Source organism: Polypterus senegalus, chromosome 10, assembly GCF_016835505.1.
Source record: "Polypterus senegalus isolate Bchr_013 chromosome 10, ASM1683550v1, whole genome shotgun sequence".
NCBI lineage: Eukaryota > Metazoa > Chordata > Cladistia > Polypteriformes > Polypteridae > Polypterus > Polypterus senegalus.
The window spans coordinates 17,865,363-17,889,095 of NC_053163.1; the positions used below are offsets into that span (position 1 = coordinate 17,865,363).

Consider the following 23,733-nt stretch of genomic DNA (forward strand, 5'->3'; position numbering starts at 1 on the left):
TTAAGTTAAGAGACATTTTAAGTAACTAACAAGTCTGTGTGCCGCCTGAAACCTCACATCACCATTTATCAGATTGTATGGTTGCCAATATTCACTTGTACTTTGCTTATTGTTATTATTGATGAATATTATCAATAGTACTTTATTTAAATTGTAATTTAACTCCTGCTTGTTGTTTACTACACCTAATTGCCTGAGGTTATAAATGTAGAAGGGAAGGTGGGGAGATGTTATATACTATAATACCTTATAAACAGTGGTAAATCTGCGAGATTTGAGGCATTATGACAAAGGCTACACATTAATAACACAAAAGTGGAAAGTAGAGTAATATAATACTTTACCAAGATAAAACAGATGCATTACCCTAAAATAAAATAAATGAAACACCATTTTAAACAGTGTGAATTGGCCACTACACTCTTTATATGTCTCAGTCAATGATAATGTAGATTTAGGGGTCCATACTGATTTCATTCTGAATACATGTTAGAAACTTGTGCTTGTATATTTCACTAGCTGTGTAAGCCTGTGCTGTAAAAAGCCTAGGCTCCTAGAAACTATTAAAATCGTCAGACAAAAAAAAAAATGGAAAGGCAGAGACGCTGGTTTTGTTTTGCCGATGTGCTCGCCCCCTTGTCTATCACCGGCTAAGTAAGTTTCTCCCTCCTCTGAGGTTTCGTTTTGCAGACGTGCTTGCCCCGTTTTCTATCAGCGGCTAAGCAAGTTTATCTCTCATTTGTCTTTCATCGGCGGTTTGACTTTGGCGATTGAGTCTGTTTCTTTCAGCTTCATGCTGTAGTGTCGTACTTCTTTCTTCTTCTGACTTGTTAACTTAGGGCCGCCTTGCCAGCTCTTTGAGCTTCATGCTGTAGCCTCACACTTCCGGGCCGGACAGACACACACACTTCCAGGCGTAGACGTTTATATATTAAGACTGTATAGGAGCTAATCTCTTACAAAAATTCAGCGTTTGCCAAAAAATGCTCTTTTCAAATCTGTGCTCTACATTTTGAAGTCCAGCACCTTAGCCCATATACCTCATACCTGCTATTTTTAATACACTTTTAGCATCTTATTCTCATATTAAAATACCTCAACCTCTTCTTCATTTATATGAGAAATTTCAAAATAGTCATAAATTGTCACCTTCCTGCTGCTAAAATGAAGAAAATTCAAATCCATACTTGTTGAATTTCATCTCAGTTATTCTTTCTTGGATTTGGAAACCTGAAACCTAAAAAAAGGGGGGCTTACAGACCTGCAAACCTCTTGGGCGCAATTGTTGTAAAAAAAAAAAAAAAAAAGCTGCGTAAATCAATACTGTAATCATAACATCCCAGTGGAGAACGGTGTTTGGCACCGTGAAATGACATCCTCGTTAGACAGAAAGAGCCCAGAGTTCAGTTCTGAGAGTTGTGTTTTAAAGCCACCCTCCACCATTCAGCCACCTTAATCATTTATAGTACAGCAGGGCCCTGGGCAGCGTGCAGACGCCATTGTTCATCTCATTTAAAACATAATGAAAGCCTGCAAATGGTGCATGAAGGTTCTTTCTCACGGGGTGCATTCATTTTCTGAAGCTCTCTCCTTTCTGTACACGCAGTAAGAGCCTCTAAGCAGAAGAAAACTTTCCTCCAAAAGCCAGCCCACCAGCCAGCATAACTCAATATTCTAGAAGATTACAAGACATAATAAAAATGCGGGGAGATGCGGACATACAGCAAGTTAATGTACTGCATTCTGCCTTAGAACAATATCTGCACTGCAAATATTACCTACACCATCCGCAAAACTGTCACACAAGGAATACTGAAAGAAAGAGACAAAGAAAACGAAAGAATGCTGGGAAGGAACTAAATGCAAACATTAGGAAACCTGCATTCGTAACGTGACTTCCAAATCATATGGCATTGCAAGTATTCATATAATGTAATAACTAATGCTGCCTCCGTGTTGCCAGAACAGGCGTCAGGTGTCTTCAATGGTCTATTGGAGTAAATCATGAATGAAGGAGTAAATAAAGAACTGCTAGCAGTGCGGTCCAGTCAATAAGGAACTGGACTGTAAAACTCCAAGGATGCCAGTTCAGTTCTCTCCTATGAAGGGGTGCCAGTTCAAATATTGTCACTGTGTGACTCAATGCAAGTCACTTAAGCCCCTGTACTCTGGACTTGTAAAATACATTTGTATGGAGTTTAATATTGAAAAAGAGATATATACCATGGATTCAGAAAGTATTCAGATCCCATCACTTTCTGCACACTTTATTGCTTTGTGAACTTCATTTGAATTTGCCATCGTTGCCCATCAACCTATGCTCATAAACCAATAAGGACAAAATGAAAACATATTTTCAGTAAGGTTTGCAAATTTATAAAGAATATACAAAGAGGATCTGCCAGGAAGAATGGGATTAAACAGATCAAATCCAGGTGGGCAAAACGTGTATAGACTTACCTTAAAAGGATTTGAAGATGAAATTGCTGTCAAAGGGGTGTTTACAAAGGTCTCTCAATGGGAGATTTCCATTTTTGTGTTTTAATTAATCTGCATAGCTTTCAAAAAACATGCTTTCACTTTGGCATTATAGGTTATTGAGTGTACACTGACAGATAAAAATAGTAAATGCACCCGTTTAAAATTAAATCTACATCACAATAAAGTGTGCCAAAAGTGATGGGTCTGAAAAAGTTCTGAATCCACTGTGTATGCATATCATGTCACACACTCAAGCATCGGTGGAGTCTCATGGGTTTGTTTCAAGAGAAACAAATGTGGAAAATTTGATAAGGTAACACCAGCATGAGCTTCTTTTCTGTTATCTCTCCAAAAATCGAGGCACAACCACAGGAAGAACTATGACATCACTACTGAGACATTCAGCATAGCTCCGCCCCTTCTGCCTGCCTCCCTATGTAATGGTCTCACAGACCAAAAATCAGCATTAAATGGGGAATCCTTTGGGATCCCAACCCTTCCTTATCTGTTTATTTTACTATGCTATGCTACACTATATACAGTATATTTGTAGCTAGTAATCCACAAAGGGTGAAAATGAATCTCATATCTTAAAATATATTTTTTTTTATTTCTAAGCTTTTGACAACCTACCAGGTGTCACCATCAGAGGGAAATGATTAGACATACAGGAATCAAAGTCAATACATACAGTAGCAGTGCCAGAGAGCTGGTTGAATCATGGCTCTCAAGTGAAATAGATATTAATAGACATTTGGACATGAACCCAGGATGCAGGCTTAAAAAGAAGAACATCCAAATAATAAGAAAGACTTTATGACAAACAACTTCCGAACCCACCTTATTGATCCCCCCCTTGACATCCCCACCCCCTCATTTGCTATATATTGCATTTGATTCCTGTATGTCTAATCATTTCTCTCCGATGATGACACCTGGTAGGTTCTGAAAACCTTAAGAATAAAAAACTATTTTAAAATAGGTGATTCATTTTCTCCTTTTGTGGATCTCTAGCTACTAATATTCAAACTGCATATAAATATAAATATAAATAAAGTACAGTAAAATATAGAATAGTATAATATATACTGTGCATATAGTATAAACATAGCAACATATATATTTAGTATCAAACCAATTTGGGGTCCTCAATTATTCTAAGCAACACACTTTGGGAATGCAGGAGCAAAAGTAGGAAAATATGCTAACTCCAGAAAGGTAAAAACTGAGTTTACTTAGGATGCTGGATCTGTGAGATGACAATACAATGTGTGCCACTGTGCTGCATTTCATTATGATAAGATTGGTCTTAATTTGGCAGCTTGGCTAGAATGATGCGGGTTTCGTGTGAAGGATGTAAACAAGTTAACTAATCTCCCCTCACTGAGTCAGTCAATGACATCAGGTACTTCTACATATCTACTAACGACCTGCATGCACCAAACACATCGTCAAAATGTGCCTGACCTGCACTCACGATTTTGTGAGTCACCAGTTGCTTTAACAAGATGTCCACATTGGAGTCGTGGCGGGAGTACAGCTCGTAGCGGTTGATGCCCAGGTGGAATCGTAGCCAGGGAGGATGAGATTCGACGCTCCTATTCCACTTGATCAGGTCGAAACCGTGCTCATCACTCACCCTGAAATGGGATAAAAAATGAATCTTATTTTGACAGTAATATGGGGCCATCATTGTAAGTTCAGCATATAACAATTCCACCATACTCTTTAATAAGAACCCAGAAAATGTTGCCAATCCAATGATAACGATAATGGGACTGCTTCCCTAAAGATCCAGTGTCCTCTGATTTCATTTCCATGCCCAGTTAAGGCCTGTGTGGAGTATGTATGTTCACATTATGCCTGTATGGGCTTTCCATCCTCATCCCATAAAACATGAGTGTTAAGTCAACTGGCCATTTCAGAAGGTAAGCATAAACATAGGTGTGAGCAGGAGTGAGGGCAGCAATGCACTGGCATCCCATTTAAGGATGGCTCCTGCCTCACATCTAAACCTTGTGGGACGAACACCTCCATTTAAACTTAATTAACGAGGTTGGAGAATTTTGTGTATATAGTGTTTACTCTAAACCAATGCAGGATTGCAGGAAGGTGAAGCTTATCCTCAAGGCACTGAGTGCAAGGCAAGCAGCAATACTGGGCAAGCTGTTAATCCAGTGGAGACCATTCACTTGAAAAAAAAGACATAGCACTCTAGGACACGCTTAACTCAATGAGGAATGCAAGAATATAATATAATATAATATAATATAATATAATATAATATAATATAATATAATATAATATAATATACAGTGATCCCCAACTGTATTGCGGTTCAGCTATCGCGCCCCTGCTATATCGTGGAAAAATTCAATAAGTACATCCTACCTGTAGTGTACTTTGCAGCCAATTCATAAAAAAGCATACGGTTTTCAGCAGTCACTACAGTAGACAAAGAGTTTTGCGTTACAGTGCCCAGATGATTTCTTACAAGGCCCGTTATTGGATGAAAGAGGAGACTCAACCAATCAGAATGGGATTTTAATTCTCTTGGGCTCTGATTGGCTGCTGCTAACGTGGTGTAATCGGTCAAGAACAGCGAGCGTGGGTCCCCGACGCAGCTCAGTTCTCTCCGTATCGCGTATCTTGCTTGTGGTCTGATTGTTGTGAGCAAACAACAATGTTTGTGAACTTTTGATTTTGTTTTAAGCCCTACAATGGCTCCCAAGGTTCCTGCATTTTAGAAGGGAAGGAAAGCGTTATGCGAATGTCACTCGCTATTATGGCTTGAATGAATCGACGGTACGCTACATTATTATTATTATTATTATTATTATTATTATTATTATTATTATTATTATTATTATACTCATATCCTGAGCCCAAGATCCACATATCATATGTGTTTACAAAGTGTGTTTTAATAAGTTTACATGTGTTTAAAGCATGTGGGAGGGTATTTTAAGGCTTAAACTATAAAAAATGTTTATTTATATGGTCTTTCTATATCGCAGATTTTCACCTATCGCTGATGGGTCTGGAATGTAACTTCAGCTATAGGCGGGGGATCAATGTAATATAATATAATATAATATAATATAATATAATATAATATAATATAATATAATTTAATATATAAAGCAGAGCTGATGTATGTATGTGTGTATGTATGTTTGTTTGTCTGCCATACAAATTTGCACCAGGCGTCCAATCACCACCAAATTGGGGATGGAGCTCCTTTGTGACCAGGAGGAGGTCATAGGGTATGTTTGGTTGGGAAAAATGATCCTGGTGAAGCGCAGGGCACCTTTTCACCGGCACAACATTTGGCACATGTCTCACATGTATTGTACTTATCATCGACAAGATGGCTGCACGCTGCAACAGACGTTCACGCAGGCGCCATCTAGCGCCACGTTTGGTCCCTGTCTGTCGCTCTTTACCCATGTTTCTTTAAATTGCCAAGAGGTGGCGCAAGTGTCCAAGTATGAGAAGGCCGACTGCTTTGATCGGGTGAAGAGGAACTGCTGTATGGATGTAAAACGTGAACAACACAGTGCACGTGACCGGCTGACACACCCCCGTTTCCCCGGGTCACACTCCCACACGCACTAATAGTGCTGTATTTCATTCGCCAACGTCTGTTATTTGGCAGCACGTTTGAACAGAGACTCACCTTAAAAAGACAGCATCCTTCCCCCACCATTTTCCACACACGCACCAGCGGTTGTATATCACTTCTCTCTGTACTTACCATCACCAACATCTGTTAGATGACATCACGGTTCAACACAGATGTTCCTTAAAAACAGAGCACCCCTCCCCGCCATTTTTCCCAGTACGGTTTCAGTGCTACTCTTTCTCACTGGCTTTCTGCATTTGTGGTGCTATTTGCTTACTTTCCAACTCACAGTACGATTTTAGTGTTGCTCTTTCTGACTGATTGGTGCTATTTGTTCACTTTCCGACATATTGTAAATAACGTAAATTCATCTCACTGTGGTGCTTATTCCGTACGTAATACCATGTAATACATTATAATTGTCCTGCTTTTCGCTAATATACCCATGCCACCGAAAAAAAGATATAGAATTGGAAGATCCACTTCACATGCCACAAGAAAGTCTATTTCAAGGGCGTCTGAAACGCCACATCAGACAAAATCCAGAGTGAAGGAACTTACAATAAAATGTGAATCACAAAACTGTTTTTCCTATTTCTATGTTCTGTTTCTTTCATTTGTGAAATTCACTGGTTATAGATTCCCGGGCAACATCGGGTACTCCTGCTAGTATAATATAATGTTAATGTAAAGTGATTGAATCAATACTATAGTTTTCAAGATTCAAAATTTTAAAAATACAATTTGAAGTAATCATGTGGGACAGTATGGTGAGGCAATGGTTAAGGCTGCTGACTTCCAGACAAGTCTTAGGGCTTTTCTCTGGGGACAATGGCTTTCCTCCCATATTCCAGGGATGGGCATGTTGGGTAAATTAGTAGCTGTATATAGTGGATTAAGAAAGTACTCAGACTGCTTCACTGTTTTGATGTTTAGCAATGTTGCAGCCTTAATTTCACTTTCCTACATCAAACAACACTCAACACTCCAGAATGACAACATGAAGACAAGCTTTTATCAATTTTGTCCAATCTGGTTAAAATAAAAAAAAACTGAACTATCATACTGATGCAAGTATTTAGACCCTTTACTCAATACTTAATGGAAGGCCCCTTTGGCAGCGATTCCAGCCTGGAAACTTCTTGGGTCTGATGTATCAAACTTTGTACACTTGGATTTAGGGATTTTCTGTCATTCTTCTCTGGATGATTATTTTAACATGGCTTTCTCATAGCTTCATTTTAGTGTGATCCTGATATTCTGTATATGCATTGAATTATCATTTGTATCATATCTCCACAATCCACACTAACCCCAACTTTCTCTGCTGTTCTTTTTCAGGTTTTCTTTGGTGCTGATCTGCACCACCACCACCTGATCAATGCACTGTGCAGTCCCTACGTTAATGGATTGAAGGCCAGAGGTCCACATGATAATCATCATCTAATTCTTCCACATGTGAGGTACCAGCACCACCTAGACCTTCTAAATGCAAAGAATTCAATTGAAACAATACAATTTATACCCAATTTTAAACCTAGATGTGGCCTACTCAAGCATATTTGTCTTCCATTTGCTTGGTTTCCACTTTTCACTGCAATTTTCCACTAAAGATGTTCCTTTGTTGCTTCTCTATAATGAGACCTGCTCACTATTTAAATCTATTGAAGGCACTTCATGCAAATATCTGCACTCTTATGAGATGATTGGCCTAATTAGTTGCCCCTGAAGGCTGATTTGTGTTAATTTATGAGTCAGTCATTAAATCTGAGCCCACCAAGGTTAAGACGTCCGCACTTACCATTCCTGGCTGTTGCTGTCTTTTTCGTTGAACATGGCACCAGATTTTAAACGCAGAAGCCAGTCGTCGTCTGTCAGTTCTGATAGGGCTGTGTTGTAGAGTGGATGCCTGAACAGGGCTGCCATTTTTGATACTGTGAGTTGACTTTGTCTGCTGCCAGCTTTGGAAATATCCTGCTTTGTGTTGGATGCATCTATAGAAGACTTGTTTGATGAGCCACTGAAGTCCTGTAGCACTCTGAGGTGTGGAGAGACCTGAACCCTTCTGCCTGTTGGATCCGATTGCACCTGCGCTGGTAAGAGTGTGTTTCTTTCAGGGCAGTCTGACCTCTCCAGAGGTTTCATAAGAGGGGAGAGCATTACAAAGGTGTGAAGAAAAAAAGACAAGGACAGCAGAGCCAAGAGGAGGGTTTTAATTTTGCGGTGGAGAACATTATGGAGACAGTGAAGTCGAAGTCTGAAGAAGGTTCTGTCAAGAACACAAATACAATATGTGAGAATCCTCAAATGTGGAGAACATGATAAACTAATGTCAGACAACAACAGGAAGGAGTAAATTAAAAACATAAGGACTTTCAACATACACTCAGTTGTACTAGTGCTGGTACAAGGCAAGAGTCTCTGTGACTCTTTATATATATATATATATATATATATATATATATATATATATATATATATATATATATATATATATATATATATATATATATATACTAATAAAAGACAAAGCCCTCACTCACTCACTCACTCATCACTAATTCTCCAGCTTCCCGTGTAGGTAGAAGGCTGAAATTTGGCAGGCTTATTCCTTACAGCTTACTTACAAAAGGCAAGCACGTTTTATTTCGGAATTCTACGCGTAAGGGTCATAACGGTCAATAACGGTCAACAACGTCTGCCATGTTGAACTTTCTTATTTATGGCCCCATCTTCACGAAATTTGGTAGGCGGCTTCCCTGCGCTAAACGAAACCGATGTACATACTTATTTCGGTAGTATGACGCCACTGTCGGCCGCCATATTGAATTTTCCAAACGTCACTAATTCTCCAAATTCCCGTGTAGGTAGAAGGCTGAAATTTGGTACTTATTTCGGTGGTATGATGCCACTGTCGGCCACCATATTGAACTTTTCAACAGTCTTTGTTACTTATGGGCCTATCTTTAAGAAATTTGGTACGCGGGTTCCCAACGCTAACTGAATCCTACTTACGTACATATATATGTCCATAGCCTGCATAGTCCCCCATCCCAACGCCTCCCACGTTGTTGGCTGCATGCCTATATAAGGCCGTCCGTCGCTCAAGTCTCTTCATTCCCTTCCTTGCTTCGCCACGGGATTCACGTCTACCTGCTGATAACTACAGCCTTTATATTTAATACACAGCTTCTCCGATGTTTTATTGTTCATTTATTATGATTATAGTTATTGTGTAGGTATTTAAGGCTTACTTTACATTGTTCAGGTACCCATTTCCTTTATCATTCCAACCGTACCCACATTAACATATCTATCGAGGTGATCACCATCGATCAAAGAACTGTCACTTACTGAGTGGTTTCCATGCCAGGAGATGGCACCTATCTTTTCCATTCTCTGTGTTACATATTGCACGGCCATATCAGGCTCACTCTTGATATCTGGAGAAACATTGTGTCTTATGTATTAAATGACTGGGACAGGTTCAAGGTGTGGATTGATGACAGTACAGGAGATAATTATACTACACAGGAGCACTAGAAGAGTGAAATGCTTAAGCCCTTCACCTATGGTTCTGCATGTGAGTTGATGGCTGCCGCTGAATTGTTTGGTTGTCGCTTTCAAGTGTACCAAAATGGCCAAATATTTTACACCTTTCGACAACCGCCAATGCCTCTTAAACATTTTAGATTCACAGGTGACAATTTCAGTAGTGGACACTTTGATGTTTATGAATGTTTAAACTCTCAAAAGCTGGATGTGAAGTTATCGATGAAACTGGTTGTATACTTACAACGCTTCACAGATGCCGAATGTCACTTCAACACATGTCCTGCAAATGCTGTCGTAATTGAAACAAACCATGAAACTCAAACAGATTATGACAGCAGCAATCCAAGCTGTGAGATTTGAAACAAGATTACTGTTCACATGGCCAACTGTACGATGCATGCTTAAGAGTAAGCTCAGTGCACAGCTTGGTCATATTACAACCGGAGGGCCGAACTCACAATGTGGTATACAAAGAGATCCTTAACAAATAATTATTGGTATATTTTCCCTCAGTTTAAAAAGGTTTAATTTTCTTCTTAATAAAACTTTTAAGGCAGTACTTTGCCTTCTGGCTTGGTATTTTGCTAGTATATATATACAGATTTAGATATAATGTTTGTGTGTGTATGTATATATAATATATATATATATATATATATATATAGATATATAGATATAATGTGTGTGTGTGTGCATATATATGTATATATATATATATATATATATAGATAGATATAGATATATATATATATATAATGTGTGTGTGTGTGTATGTATATACAGTATGTATGTGTATATATATAGAGAGAGAGATATATAGATATAGATATATATATATATATTTATATAGATATTAGATATATATATATATATATAGATATTATATATATATATATATATATATATATATATATATATATATATATATGCTCCTTAGGGACAAGCTGACAGAGATAGGAGTAGATTCATATCTGGTGGCAAGGATCATGGACCAACTTACAGACAGACCTCAGTATGTGCATCTCGGGAACTGCAGGTCTGACATTGTGGTCAACAGCACAGGAGCACTGCAGGGGACTGTGCTTTCTCCGGTCCTGTTCAGCCTATATACATTGGACTTCCAATACAACTCGGAGTCCTGCCACGTGCAAAAGTTCGCTGACAACACTGCTATCGTGGGCTGCATCAGGAGTGGGCAGGAGGAGGAGTATAGGAACCAAATCAAGGACTTTGTTAAATGGTACGACTCCGTCCACCTACAACTGAACACCTACAAAACCAAGGAGCTGGTGGTGGATTCTAGGAGGCCCAGGCCACTCTTGGACCCTGTGATCATCAGAGGTGACTGTGTGCAGATGGTACAGACCTATAAATACCTCGGAGTGCAGCTGGATGATAAATTGGACTGGACTGCCAATACCAATACTCTGTGCAAGAGAGGACAGAGCCGACTATACTTCCTAAGAAGGCTGGCATCTTTCAACATCTGCAATAAGATGCTGCAGATGATCTATCAGATGGTTGTGGCAAGCACCCTCTTCTATTCGGTGGTGTGCTGGGGAGGCAGCATAAAGATGAGGGACGCCTCACACCCAGACAAACTGGTAAGGAAGGCTCTATTGAAGGCACAGGGCTGGACAGTTTGACATCTGTGGCAGAGTGATGGGTGCTGAGCAGGCTCCTGTCAATCATGGAGAATCCATTGCTTTCACTGTGTCAACTAAACAGTAACATCTCCAGACATCGGAGCAGCTTCAGCAACAGACTGCTGTCACCATCCTGCTCCACTGACAGAATGAGGAGATCGTTCCTCCCCCACACTATGCGACTCTGCAATTCCACCCAGGGGGGTAAACGTCAAAATTATACAAGATTATAGACTGCTATACCTGCCTTTCACTCTCCACCCTGCATTTTTTAACTCGCACTGCATTTTTATCACTATTTAATTAATATTGTTTTTATTAGTATGCTGCTGCTGGAGAATGTGAATTTCCCCTTGGGGATTAATAAAGTATCTATCTATCTATCTATCTATCTATCTATCTATCTATCTATCTATCTATCTATCTATCTATCTATCTATCTAATCCTGCCTACTATACTAAAATTAATATCTATGCTGCCTACTATACTACAATTTCTATCTATCTATCTATCTATCTATCTATCTATCTATCTATCTATCTATCTATCTATCTATCTATCTACTGTATATACTGTATATACGCATTCTTAAACACACTTCTGCAACTCAGGCTAATGTGGGGCTGGAGGATATCCTGGCAGCAGCACCAGGCACAGACACACTTACAGTACACTGACATAGGGTCAAATTGGAATTATTAATAAAACTAACCAGCACATGTTTGGGGATGTATGGGGGAAAAAATTGAAGAAAACATGGAAAAAATGTGCAAACTGCATAAGAGCAAAAGACTCTGGAAAGCAGAAAACTGCATTTCTAGGGCACCACTGTTGCCCACTGTGCCACTATATACCATGTATCAAGCTCATTCTGCTTCTTCGATGCTTTCATTTAATATTTAATATATTTAAATAATAATATACATAGTAGATACTCTAAATTTAACATTCAATATGCAATAGTATCACACATCTATCTATCCTGCCTACTATACTGAAATTTATATCTATCTATCTATCTATCTATCTATCTATCTATCTATCTATCTATCTATCTATCTATCTATCTATCTATCTATCTATCTATCTGTTTCAATTCTTTCTGACTACATATGGAAATACTGTTTCCATAAGCAGGACTTTAACACTACAACTAATAAATTAATGACTATTGATTATCTATCTGTCTGATTATAATCCCTTTGAAATATATGTATTTGTATAATGCCTTTCATATCATCTGGCCACTCATCTATGTATTCTGGTGTAATAATCTGTCAGCACTGGTTAGGGACAGCTGTTTGCCTGTCTATTCGACCTGCTGCTGGTCACCATGACACATTTCTCCTGTTTTACAAGTTTACATTTCCATTTTCTAATTGTATTTTTTGAATTAAGCACATTTTATACAATACATACAGTAGATGAAAGATTCCTACATTAATTTAGCCATTACATAAATAAAACTTGAAATTATATTATATTATATTATATTATGAATTACACATCTGTACATTATAAATTAAACCAAATTGATTCATGGATCATATGTTTTTAAATAATAGGCATTATTGTTTTAACATTTTTATTTAGGCATTTATGCACATCATACACTGCATATGTTTGACCAAAAAGGATAAACAGAAACAGAGCATAAGATAAAAAGTAATTGAACCAAAAACACATTTTTTGTGGCATTTACTTTTGTTGACTTCTTCCCCTTCCCATGGCACACTGGTGCAGCTCTTCCCTAACTTTATCATCCACCCAATATAAATTTCCTAAAATCAGTGACTACATGTATCAGCCATCTATAAACTTATAATAGATTTCTCCTCAGTCTCACCTGGAAGCTGTCATCTCTCAGCCAGCACTTTTCCAGAAAGTTCCCTGAAAATGATTTTGCTTGAGCTCCCTGATGCCCACTGCACATCAGATTTCTTCCCCACTCTCTCCCCCCTCTTGTCTTTCACTCTTATCACGGTGCAAACAAAGCACACGGTGACTTTGCCAGGTTACAGTGATCATTAATGGGTACAACTGGCCAGACACAGTTAGGACATTCTCAAAAAGGTGATGTCCTTAAAATGTAGGGAACACGTACACCATGGAACTGGGCAGGTTTAATGAAGCGTCTTTAAAGCTGAGGTGTTATAGCACCTGTCAAAGTGAACACTGTCTTGCACGTGGCATCAGGTAGATCCAGCTAAACTGCCACCACCCTGGTGACACAAGGCCAGAATTCTCAGTCTCCATACCACCACGATGGTGTAACGCAGCGTTTCTCAACCTTTTAAGTATTTGAGGTCCGAATTTTCATAACAGTTTTAATTGCACCCCCGTAACATTTTTTTGAAAGAAGCCCACTAATACCAATTTGTTCTTTTTTAATTAATGATATATCATAGATGCATATTTTATTATACCTACTTAACTTTTATCGACATTATCTAACTCTAACTCTATCTATTTATTTTTCTAGTATCAGAATGTAGTTTAAGTTAATTTGTTTTGGTTTCGATAGATGTATTTCTCATATTTTTGATAATTGTTTTCTTTTTTTTACATCTTCGCACCCCCCCTTTTTGTTACTTCGTGCCCCCTTAGGGGGGCCCACCTCACAGTTTTAGAACCACTGCTGTAACGACAGTTAGACCATGTGCAGAGAAGAGTCATCGGTCACATCACAGAAATGGTGAGCAAGCACTCAATGAATGTTTAATGATTTTGACTGCAGGTCATCTTGCATAATCTCTCAGATTTTTATTTTTTGACTTCAATTCAACTTCTGTTTGTATAGTGCTCATCACCAAGTACAGGTACAGAGCACTTATGCATCTATAATACAAAGACAAGAGGGGATTTACAAAAACCTTTATTAGCATCATTCCTGGTTAGGCAGAGTAGGGGGTCCACAGTTGACTGTAAAAGAGAAAATCACAGGTGATGTCACATAAAGTCACAGCCCTGGTGACGCAGACATACTAGCCTCCCACCCTCTTCTGAGTATTGTATGAAACTAAAACAACATGTCAGGCAGAAAAATAAGAAGATTAAATGATTTCATCTTTGGAGTTCCAAGCTCTCAATATCTTTGGTGCCACTCTCCTTGGGCAGGAGTAACAGCTTGGCTCTCTAACAGTGGCACTAAGTGCCACAGCAGGATAACAAGAACAGACACAGAATGCAGGAGGGTCATTAGCAGTTCATCACCATTGGCAAGTTTTAACTTTTAACAGATGACTAATAGAGCTGCAATAATAACATCTACCCGGCAGATCAAATTGGGTTATAATAGAGTAAAGTAGTGAGTATTCAGTCTGGATTTAACTGTTAAGATCAATGGAGCTTCTCCTACACAAGCAGGCAGATATTTCTACAAGTCACTTAAATCAGGAAAATCGTTCATTTCTACTGCAAGTCTACCCCAATCAGGATTGCAGAGAGCTAAGGTCCTTCATTTGCTGGGACACCAATCCATTACATTGCAAGCTGTAATGGAGAAGAATATCTAGCATATAGGTTAATTATTTTTTATTATTAATTACACATTTAACAAATTTTAAACTGGCAGAAAAGTTAATATCTAATTTTAAAATGCAGGGAAGGTATATCAGCCAGTCCTTGCTTGGGGACATTTATGATTTATTAGATCAGATAAGATCCTTTGTTAGGGTGAGAGTGGACCAGGTCTTCACGGACACTTCACATTCTATGAACCACCCCTCTCCAGAAAGAAACCTTAGAAAAAGAGAGACCGGTTTTAGATATATGAGCCTGGCACAGGCCACTAAGGAATGAAGATGTAAAAAGTCAGGTTAATGAGGTGGCTAGGAAGAGAATTGACAAGATGATAACCAGAAGAAAACAGACCAGAGATGAGCTGATCAGAGAATAGAGTGTAACTACAAGTACCTACAGTACAAAGGCTGAAACTACACATCAAGCACCATTACATTGTATGGTTTGCAAAGTCACATTCTGTTTGCTTTTGTTTATGGCACTAGTCATAATATTTAAAGATTTAAATTATCATATATAATACACAAACTAACATGCAACTTTCGATCCAGGCTATTTTATTGTAATTATCTATCTATCTATCTATCTATCTATCTATCTATCTATCTATCTATCTATCTATCTATCTATCTATCTATCTATCTATAGGGGAAAGCAGTATCTCCTTAGGACTCTACTCCAGAACACGGCATAGAGCACAACAGAATTTTTGGGTAAGCATGTGTTGCACCCTGTTTGTGGTTACTGTTTGGATGACCGTTTGCATGCATGTGTTTGTGTTCATAGGGCTAACAGTACCGGTGGCAGTCGTTGTTAACCCGGAGCTCGACTGATCCAGTATGGAAACTTGTATAGTTGTCTGAATATTGATTTTGCTAAATTTTACACCGGATGCCCTTCCTGACGTAACCCTCCCTATTTATCCTGGCTTGATCCTGCCTATTATGCTAGAATTAAACGGTGGCCTAATCTACACAATGATGACAGAAGACAACAACTACTCTGTGAAAAGTAATTGAAAAGCATGAGTCTGCATAGTCTGTGGTGGGCTGGCGCCCTGCCCAAGGTTTGTTTCCTGCCTTGCACCCTGTGTTGGCTGGGATTGGCTCCAGCAGACCCCCATGACCCCGTAGTTAGGATATAGTTGGATTATGGATGGATGGCTTGCTGGATAGAATCTGCATAGTTTTTCTTATGTAATTTATCTATCTGACCTGTCTGTAGCTCCTTCTGGGGTCTGCTTTTGTGTGTAATGCTTGGGATGTCCAAAGCCATTCACTATCTATCTATCTATCTATCTATAGGGGAAAGCAGCATCTCCTTAGGACTCTACTCCAGAACACTTGGCGTAGAGCACGGCAGAATTTTTGGGTAAGCATGTGTTGTACCCTGTTTGTGGTTACTGTTTGGATGACCGTTTGCATGCATGTGTTTGTGTTTATAGGACATGTGGTGAGGCCAAGATTGCCATTTGCTTTTGCCTACAAGGTTATCAGTTTGACAGGAATGTCTCAGAAGAATTGGACCTCATGGTGAAGTTATGACTGGAAATTTTGTTTGATCCTGAATACATTTTGGCTAATTATATGTCTCATCTGGGGTTTTGAAACTCAGTAATTCTACCTCTGAAGACACAGCTCAGGTTTAATGCATTTATGATGAACTTATATTAAGTTAGAATTTTCTCTTGATACCATATTGGTTTTCCTTGAGCGCTGCCATTTTGTGTATTCTAACATTATTTTGTGGATCCTGATTACTAGAGGCTTGGCCTCTGATATCACAACTTGAAGAGGCCAGTTGGTGGGAGGATGAAAGGTCTCTTCGGCAGCCCATTTTGTATCAATATTTGTAGCTAGCAAACCAGTCCTAAGTTGCAACTTCAAAGAGCTTTGTTTTTTGATTTTCCAGTTCTCAAATCTTTTGGTCTTGTCCCTGATCTTTGATGTTGTTCACATTTTGGATTCATTGATAAATCTAGTCAGAGATTGAAAGGTCTTCTCCATCATCTATTTTGCATATCTTAACTTGCGACTTTCAAGACTTTTATTTTTGATTTCCCGGTTCTCAAATCTTTTGGTCTTATCCATGACCTTTGAGCTTGTTCTCCTTTTGGTTTTGTTAATAAATCCAGTAACTCTTAGTTTTGACCTCAGCTAGTTGTTAGACTTTGCATATCTTCTGGTCCTTTTCAAACAAAAAAAAATATTTTGTCTCTAATCGAGTCAGTAAAGTTGGGAGTAAAATATCCTATGGGTGGTAAGTGCCATAAAACTAAAGGGTCTATCATCCTCCATGTGTCTCAGGGATCGCTTATGTGTTGTTTGTGCCAAAGCTAATGAGTCCCTGTGCGGAGTACTGAGGAGTGGCACATAAAGAGTGCACAAGTGGATAGTGTGTGTGTGTGTAAAGTCGTTGCAGGACATGTGATGTGGGAAGATTGTCACTGTGTTTATACACAGGGTTTGGCACATTGAGGAAAGATGTTTTCCAATACAGTACAGTACAGAAGAAGCAAGACATTGTTGGTGGGTAAGTGAAATTAAGCAAAGTGTATGAGCCTTCATCTGTCTTGGGGACACCATGTATGTTTGTCATACTGATTATTAATTAATTATGAGTCCATGTGAAGTACTGAGGAGTGATGGGAATTGTAGGCATCACTCATAAACAACACTTAACTGGATAGAGTCTATGTGTGTGTACATGTGTATGTTAGCTTAAAGCGCAAGGGTAGGCCAACTCATAACAAATTTGGGAAATAATATCAGGTTAGACTCGTAGACCTAAAAATGTCCAAATCCATATTGCAGAACACCATCTTCAAGTGGGATGGCAGAGGTCATAGGCAACAAAGTCAGTGTAACATATGAGGGCTATAGTACAGGATTTATGGCAATCTGTTAAGGTCTGTGTAATAAATAGTATAAAGGGCGTAGCGGTAAGGTGCCACTAAGATTCACACCGTCGAAGAGACGGTGATTTATTTTTTATTTGGGTGGAGATTCCATGGATGCACCCAACCTTGACCCGACCCTCACACACTCACAAGCAGAGACAAAAAAGCCACTGGTTATAAACAACAAATAAGGAATGTATTCAACAATAATAAATGAAAGCAACAATCCCACCCCAGTTCCCCTTACGGCAATGTACAATAAACACAAAAACAAACCACAACAATAAACACTCACTATAAAGTCCATAGAAAACGGCAACGGATGAAATGCAACGATGGAGGTCCAGAAATCAGCAAGTTGAATGGGAATGTCATCCCTGATGGAGTATTGCAGAAATCGTGGGCTAGTTGGGTCCTTTCATCAGATTGGCTGTCTCTGCTGTGGAATGGCCAAATGGGGGAGGCAGCTTGACGGCCAGGACTCTAAACAAATCCAAATCATATTATGTGATATCATCTACTGTTAACTCCTGCTCCGTACTTGTCAAATTTTTATTTTTATACTGTATTGAGGATTTGTTCTGTTCTGTGTATTGCATTGTATTGACCTCCTTTTTTTTGACACCCACTGCACGCCCGGCCTACCTGGAATGGGGTCTCTCTTTGAACTTCCTTTCTCAAGGTTTCTTCCATTTTTTCCTACAAGGGTTTTTTTGGGGGAGTTTTTTTTTGTCTTCTTAGAGAGTCAAGGCTGGACGGCTGTCAAGAAGCAGGGCCTGTTAAAGCCCATTGCTGAACTTCTTGTGTGATTTTGGGCTATACAAAAATAAATTGTATTGTATTATATTGTACTAGCCAACCCGCAGAGTACCATAAGCCACATAATCAGGCCGGTTTTTTAATGATTTTTAAGCACAGGGAGAAAATTAACATTTGAAAAATCGGTAATGTAATAAATCAGCATGAAAAGCAACATTGTAACAATGCACGGAACGAACCAACACACAATCGTCTGTGACTGAAAACTGGCGGACTGCAATGGCGCCTTCTCTTGCCAGACGGAGGGATGGGGGTGCATGGCGCGGAGTGTGGAATGGGAGGAGAGGAGAAGGACGTCCATTCAGCTCCCTCCGTCATGCTAGTCTCCGGAATTCTCGTTCAGTATGTACTGCCCGCTCATGTGCCCACCTCCAACTCGTCACTTGAGTCGTTGGCTGCTTTTCTAAATATAATCCACCAAGACACCCAACCACGGTAGTAGCGAGGTGGGAGGGGGGTGTGTACAAAGGGTAGGGACGCAACCAGTGGGAGTGTATGAATCGCACTTAGTGGGAATTCCACAGTTTGCAGCCCGAATGGGGTTCAATGGCTTACCCACACCTCTCTGCGTCGTGTAGACACACGCTCAATCTCATGCATAATTATTTATTGAATGCTAAACACTTCTGGAAAGACACGGTTGTCTAAAATGGGTTGGTGTGAGAATACAACAGTAAGTGAATGAAAAGATGGAACTCTGGAGAGAGCAAAATACAACACAATAGTGAACCCGTGGCATAACAAACGCCGCATAATTATTTATTGATGGTTGAACACTTCTGGAAAGACACAGTTGTCTAAAAAGGGAGGGTTTGAGGATACAACAGAAAGTGAATGAAAAGATGGAACTCTGGAGAGAGCAACATATAATTGTCCGTGAGTGAAGACGACGCATGTTTGTCGCGGATGTGAATTGCTGTATGTAGCGTGTAAAACAGTTTGCTATGGTGCACGCGGTCGTGCGTCGTAACAGAAAACTCAGTTTTTAAAGACTGCTTACTTCATTGTGTTTTAACCTCAGTTGTAAAGGATGGTTTTAAGGATCCCATGTGATACCCCTCGCAAACTGTTTTACACGCCGCATATGGCGATTCACCTCCGCGAGAAACATGCCTCTATGAACAGTCAAGGTGGCTCGGAGGTACATGAGGCCTCTACGACAGACGAATATAAATGACGCCGTTCTTTCTTTGTCGTCGCGTCCGAGTTGGTAGCCGTGGCTCTGCGAGTTGTCGTCGTTTCCAATGGTCTTGGAGTTGGTGGGCGTGGCTCCTCCCTGCGTGTGCCATCGGTGTCTTATTTGTCAACGGCTTAGTGAATCCACGCCCCTTCTGGCGTGCTTTCCATGGGTGTCTTGCCTTAGTGAATTATATATATAGATTGTATTGAATGTAAAGATAGTCCTACTGGTATTTTCCGGATGAAAATGAAGATGGATGAATGGGATCAGGAGCGCTCCTTTCTTCACAGGATGGCAAATCCTCATAAGCAGGAAGACACCAGACAGACCATATCCCAAAACAAGAGACAATCCAGGACAAAACAAGAATCCGAATGGAAGGTAGACAGACAGGAACTTCAGACATGAAACACTAAACTAAACTAACCAGCATCTCTGAAACTCTCCCAATCTGATTGGTTGTGACACAGTGGTGCCCTATACAGGATATACCCCCTGAACTGGGTAATGGATAAATTGAGTTTGCCTAACTTATGTCACTCATACTGCAAGGTGGAGGTGCCACCTGATCTCCTTGGTGACTTTAACGGTCACTATTTGTGATGAAGTGTGTTGTGCCCTCATGTTCAATGTAAAACTGCAGACTGATTAAAAGCATTAGACAATTTCTGAATTAAAGTGTATAGTGCTTTAGGCTACTATTAATAATGACAATGTCCTATATGCTCTAACATAAAGATTGTCTCTTAAGAGCGTTTTGTAGCGCTTGCGGCTACTGCTGAAAAAGCCGGGCTCTCGAAATGCGTCTGTTTGCTAGGCTCACAGCTCATTTCCAAGCTTGCCGTCTCCGTCTCCTCGGGCTCTGTGGCCATACTTTACAGTAAGCTCTCTCCCCCATCCCCAAGTCTATATTTGGTTTATCGTAGCCGATGATGTAACCAGCTAAGTGTGTTTGATTTGTGTGCCTGCATGTAAGTGCGGCTTCTCCATTTGGAATAAGAGAGCTTAAATGAGCTCAAGTATTTATTCTCCAGGCTTCTTCAGCTTTAGGTCAAAATCCAGATATTTCTGAGCACCATTTCAATAATGCAGGCATATACCCTGAGGCGGGCATCGAGAGCCTATCGAGAGAAAAAGAATGTAACAATGAGCGCAGAGTTCATCGAAGCAACCCGGCGCATGTCATCCATCTTTCCAGGCGGGATCAGATCACTCTGACAGGATTCAAATTATGCAAAACAAAATGTGGGGCAATTTGCATGGGATGAGTATGCAAATTAGAGGCTAAATAATCCCCAGGCATCACAAAGGAGGCTGCAAATCAAGTGAATAAGACACTAAATTACCTGAACTCCCAGTTGATGAAAAGTAAAAAAATGAAACATGACAGGAAGGCAGCCTCCAGGGGGATTCAGTTTATTTGTGTAACGCCGGCAGGGTGTGGTGTAGCACGGGGAACCTCAGCATAAAAAGCGATGGCACGAGGAGTAATTCATCAGAGCAAGTGTGACAAGTGACAGCACCAGTCCGCTAACTCTGGCTGTTGGCAAAGATCACGCCAACGTTTGGTGCAAATTGTAAGTGCAAAAATGAGACGGATGGATGTTGGGCAAATCGTGTTCTTGCTCTGCTTGATTATTTTAAATGGATGCAACAATGAAGTCCTGAATCAAAGTAATTGTGTACAAGTCATGCAATTGAGATGCTAATCTGTTCCATTTGGATGCAAACACGCAAGGTACTAAATCACATTAATATTATTGAAACGACTTAAGTGCAATACTTAATTGTGCTAATTAGATTCATAGATGCAAATGACATACTAAATCACCCTGTATGTAAATGACATAGTAACTACAGCACTAAATTATTTAAACTGAAATGACGAATCACAGAAATTTTGCACAATTCGTGTTTCTGCCTTACGAGGTAATTCTAAATTAATGTAAGATATGCAAATGTGGTACCAAATCACACTCATTTTATTCAAATCATCATGATACTATCTTATTTAAAATGGAGGCAAATATCCAAATGAGATACTAAATCAATTAAACGATTACATTTAACAGTAGCATTAAGCAATTTTCATTTCATAGCAAAAACTGCAAGTACATGCTAAATCATATTGATTATATTCTCAAATCATGTACGTGTAATCCCATATTAGTACAATGTAAGTAAGTCAGAGAAGCACCTTAACTGAAGACACCACATGCAGTTATTCCCATAGGATTTCTAAATGTAAATGAGACACTAAACCAAACTGTGCAGAAATCACATAACCGGACAACTAAATTATTCAAATTGTATGCAAATTAGATACTAAATCAAATAAATTATCAACAAATAGTACTACAAACCCATTCCACATGAATGGAAAAAATGTTCCCGAGCTACTAAATGACAATAAATCAGATTTATATGAAAAGAGTGGGATGTAACGAAGTCTGGCTGCCTTCATTCTGCCGATTCGAATTATCTCTTTAATTGGGCTGATTTGACAAAGGGCCATGTAGTCTTGTACTCCCTGGGCTGTTAAATTGGTGGAGTGGTTGGGAGAAGAACCAACTAATGACCCCCCAAATGGAGGAGTGGTTTAGATCTAATGTTGGTGGACCCCTCAATCCCGCCTCACAATGGCTCGCTTTCAGCTAAGTCAAACCAGATCACCTGGCAGATGGAGTTTGAGTTACCCTCGAGGATGAGGCTTCTGAGAAGACGGCAGTGTAGTGTAGTTCTCTTCTCGTGGCCCTCATGTGGCACTTGGTGCCACTGCTGCACTGCTAAGTTGTTTGCCTGCCTATGGCAAAGTCATCTCAGTTGAAGGAGCAGTGGAATCATCAGGTAGAAAGGTCCTTTCATCTGATTGGCCACTCCAGCACTGACTCAGCTGTTGAATGACCAATGGGGGGGAGGCAAAGGTCTCCTGTGTCTGGCTTGTCTAACTCCTTTTCAACAATCTGGCCATGGTTCTACAATTAGCTGATGGACACGTGCTGTTGTTTTAACTATTTCCTTGCATGTTTGTGTGCCTGTAAAGTACCAATTGGCACATACTGTAGGCCTATTCTTAGGCATGAAGTCACTAAGTTCTTAGTCCAGGATGGTCAAAAGGCATTTCCAAAAATTGATGGTCCTATGTCTACATCTGCATATTATATTGGTAGGTGTGAAAGTTCTGACTGTCAAAGTCACTCTGGCTGGATGTACTTGGGAGGTCTTTATGCCTGTTGGAATGCTATCTTAAAATCATATTTTCCCAACAGATTTCTGCTGTGGTGACTAGAATGCAACACTAATTTCTTGACAGTCTTTGGCTTACAAATTCAAGTTCAAGATTAAATTTATTTTCATGGAATTCTCGCTTTCCTGTCTCTTACAGACTCAAGAGTACAATAATGACCAGAAACAATCCATACCACACCAGATGATGGCTAAAGAAGAAACACACATAATTTCTGCTTATTCAGTTGTTAGCAGGGTTGGCTGTTGAATAAGCTGTATGATCTGAGGATCAAACTATCTGTGAATCTTGTGGTGCAAGTGCTGATGGTCCTGAACTGTTCGGTGGGATGGAGGATTGTGCAAGATTGAAGAATTAATAATACTCTTTCTTCTTAAATGAAGATAATGCTTAATATATCTTGGACATGAGGGAATTGTGTGTCAGTGATATTCTGTTCCAACTTTGCCACCCTCTGTAGTTTCCTGAAATAGATAGATAGATAGATAGATAGATAGATAGATAGATAGATAGATAGATAGATAGATAGATAGATATTAATTTTAATGTAGTAGGCAAGATAGATGACTGTTTGGCAAATGTTTGTTGAGTTGGCAACAGCACGTCCGGCTCACTACCAGTCTCACAAGCAGTTCCTAAAGGCTCTGTCCTCATCCTTCTGTTCTTCATCTACATGCTTCCCCTTGGGCATATTATTTCTAGCTTTGGACTGGGTTATCATTTTAATGGAGATAGTACTCCAATCTGTTTCTGTGTTA

The 23,733-nt window shown here is 39.5% G+C and overlaps 1 protein-coding gene and 1 long non-coding RNA gene across 2 annotated transcripts in view; one reads left to right on the forward strand and one right to left on the reverse strand.

Moving 5' to 3' along the window:
- LOC120536845 (extracellular serine/threonine protein kinase FAM20C-like) overlaps positions 1–13,262 on the reverse strand; it is a 35,178-nt gene extending 21,916 nt beyond the window's left edge. The window contains exons 1-3 of the mRNA XM_039765361.1: positions 13,155–13,262; positions 7,908–8,375; positions 3,949–4,121 (exon numbers count right to left, since the gene is read on the reverse strand). Of these exons, the coding sequence (XP_039621295.1) occupies positions 3,949–4,121; positions 7,908–8,375; positions 13,155–13,168 (655 nt within the window). The 5' untranslated portion in view covers positions 13,169–13,262. The remainder of the gene's footprint in view (positions 1–3,948; positions 4,122–7,907; positions 8,376–13,154) is intronic.
- A 2,203-nt stretch (positions 13,263–15,465) lies between these two features.
- LOC120536872 lies at positions 15,466–23,173 on the forward strand. Its single transcript, XR_005635216.1, has 3 exons — positions 15,466–15,543; positions 16,135–16,201; positions 23,114–23,173. It is a non-coding gene; the product is annotated as an uncharacterized LOC120536872 (long non-coding RNA).
- The last annotated feature ends 560 nt before the right edge of the window (positions 23,174–23,733 follow it).